Source organism: Prionailurus viverrinus, chromosome B2 (genome assembly GCF_022837055.1).
Source record: "Prionailurus viverrinus isolate Anna chromosome B2, UM_Priviv_1.0, whole genome shotgun sequence".
NCBI classification, from domain to species: Eukaryota; Metazoa; Chordata; class Mammalia; order Carnivora; family Felidae; genus Prionailurus; species Prionailurus viverrinus.
This window is the reverse complement of record NC_062565.1, coordinates 2,083,010-2,085,110: the sequence shown is the minus strand read 5'-3', so window position 1 is coordinate 2,085,110 and position 2,101 is coordinate 2,083,010. Positions and strand designations below refer to the sequence as shown.

The 2,101-nt window shown below is 41.2% G+C and overlaps 1 protein-coding gene across 1 annotated transcript; it reads right to left on the bottom strand.

The window, feature by feature from the left end:
- Positions 1-225: 225 nt before the first annotated feature.
- On the bottom strand, positions 226-1,158 carry LOC125165953 (putative olfactory receptor 2B8). Its single transcript, XM_047859503.1, has one exon. It carries the CDS (start codon positions 1,156-1,158, stop codon positions 226-228), a length of 933 nt encoding a protein of 310 aa, XP_047715459.1.
- Positions 1,159-2,101: the final 943 nt, after the last annotated feature.

Here is a 2,101-nt window from a genome sequence, read left to right as displayed (position 1 = left end):
GATTCTCTCTCTCTCACCCTCTCTGTCCCTCTTACTCTTGCTCTCTCTCAATAAACAAACTTTTTTTAAAAAGTTTTTTTAAAAAAGAAAATGTTACTTTAAAAAAATGAACGAGGTAAGGAAATTCCCTTGAGAGTCATCACGAGAATGTTGGACAACACATGAAGGACACAAAATCTTAAAGCCTCTGACATTTGAGCCTCCATCAAAGGCTCTTCCCCCCAGTCATATGGAGCCCCGACGGAACACCTTCTCCACTGCGCCCATCACATCCTTGTTCCGCAAGGTGTATATGACAGGGTTGACCATGGGGGTGACGATGGTGTAGAAGAGAGAAATGAACTTGCCCTGATCCTGGGAATGGTTGTTGCTGGGCTGCAGGTAAGCATAGATGGCCGTGCCATAGAACAGGGAGACCACCGTGAGGTGAGACCCACATGTCCCAAACACTTTCCTCTGTCCTGCGGCTGACTTTATTCTTAACACTGCCCTGACTATCCGACCATAGGAGAATGTGATTAATGCCACAGGTATGAAAAGAAAGATCATACTGAAAAATAAGATCTCGGACTCATACACAGTGGTGTCAACACAGGCAAGCTTGAGCAATGGGGGGACCTCACAAAAGAAGTGCTCTATTTTATTTCTCCCACAAAGTGGTATGAGAAAAATGAGCACGGTCTCCAATGAGGAGTTGGCAAAACCCGTGAACCACGATGCAGAAGCCATCAGGGCACACAGACGGGGGTGCATGATCACTGTGTAGTGCAGGGGCCTGCAGACGGCTGCATAGCGGTCAAATGCCATCACCCCTAACAGAATGCATTCTGTGCATCCCAACCCTAGAGAGACGAACAGCTGAGCTACACAGCCAGCAAAGGAGATAGACTTGTCTGCTCCCCTGAGATGAACCAGCAGCTGAGGAACAGTGCTGGTCGTGTAACACAGGTCCAGAAAGCTTAGGTTGGACAGGAAAAAGTACATGGGAGTCTGCAGGTGTGGGTCTAGGCGGGCCAACGCAATGATGGTTGTGTTTCCCAGCAGGGTGAGCAGATAGAAGATGAGAAGAACCACAAAGAGGACTCGCTCCAGCTGAGGCCGGTCAGAGAAACCCAGCAGGATAAAGCCAGTGAAAGAACTTCCATTTTTCGGGTCCATCCTTTCTTACCACGTGTTTCCTGTCAAGACCAAGTATTTAGCAATTTTTAAAGAAATGTTCTAAAAAATAAAAAGGAGGTAGGGGGTGGATTTATCATGTTAAAAGACATAGCCAGAGAATTTTATCACTAACTATCTGAATAAATGGTGTACTCATTGAAATTGCCATAGCTCATACCAATTTAGTTCCACATTATCAAAAAAGTAAATCATTAATATTTCATATATGAAAAATGAAATAATGAACCTTGTGTTTGTGTCAGTCATAGGTATAAAAGTTTTCTAAATCTGATCATAATAGGACTGAAACTACCATGAAAATGTAGCTACATTTTAGAGAAAATGGGGATCAATGAAAAAGAGAGAGAACAATCAGAAAGAATAGGAAAGAGATGCATACAGAGGGAGATTCACTATTTTAAATATGTATCTCATAATTCCACACAACTAGATTTGCACACACCTCACATGCAGTACTTTATAATACAACATAATGTCCAAATGCATCCAGATATAGGAATTGATGACCTACAATATACTTATACAAAGAAATTCAACTACATTCAAAATACCAGTACTAGATCTTCATATAAACCCACATTGGGGCTTTTTCCCCTATGGCAGTAAAATAAATAGCCAGAGAGAACCAGAAAATAGCACCATTCAATTACAGTGCTTAACTTTTGTCCTAAAGATGCTTAAAATTACCATACCAATTAATAAAACTCCAAAATTTCAGTGGCTGTACAGAGTCTGTTGGAATCAGAACTCCAAAATCCAGTGCCCCACATTTTCCTCTTCCTTCTTCAGATTTCTGTTTCACACATTACACCAACTAGACTCTGTAAAATTCCTGAAAGATGTAGGGTTATTCAGTATCAACATTCTGATCAGAATAAACTTTTAAAAGTTATCCAACCATATAATTTTGACAGACTGTAAT

Coding starts and splice junctions, on each gene's coding strand:
- LOC125165953 (XM_047859503.1), bottom strand. CDS start 1,158: ATGGACCCGAAAAATGGAAGTTCTTTCACTGGCTTTATCCTGCTGGGT.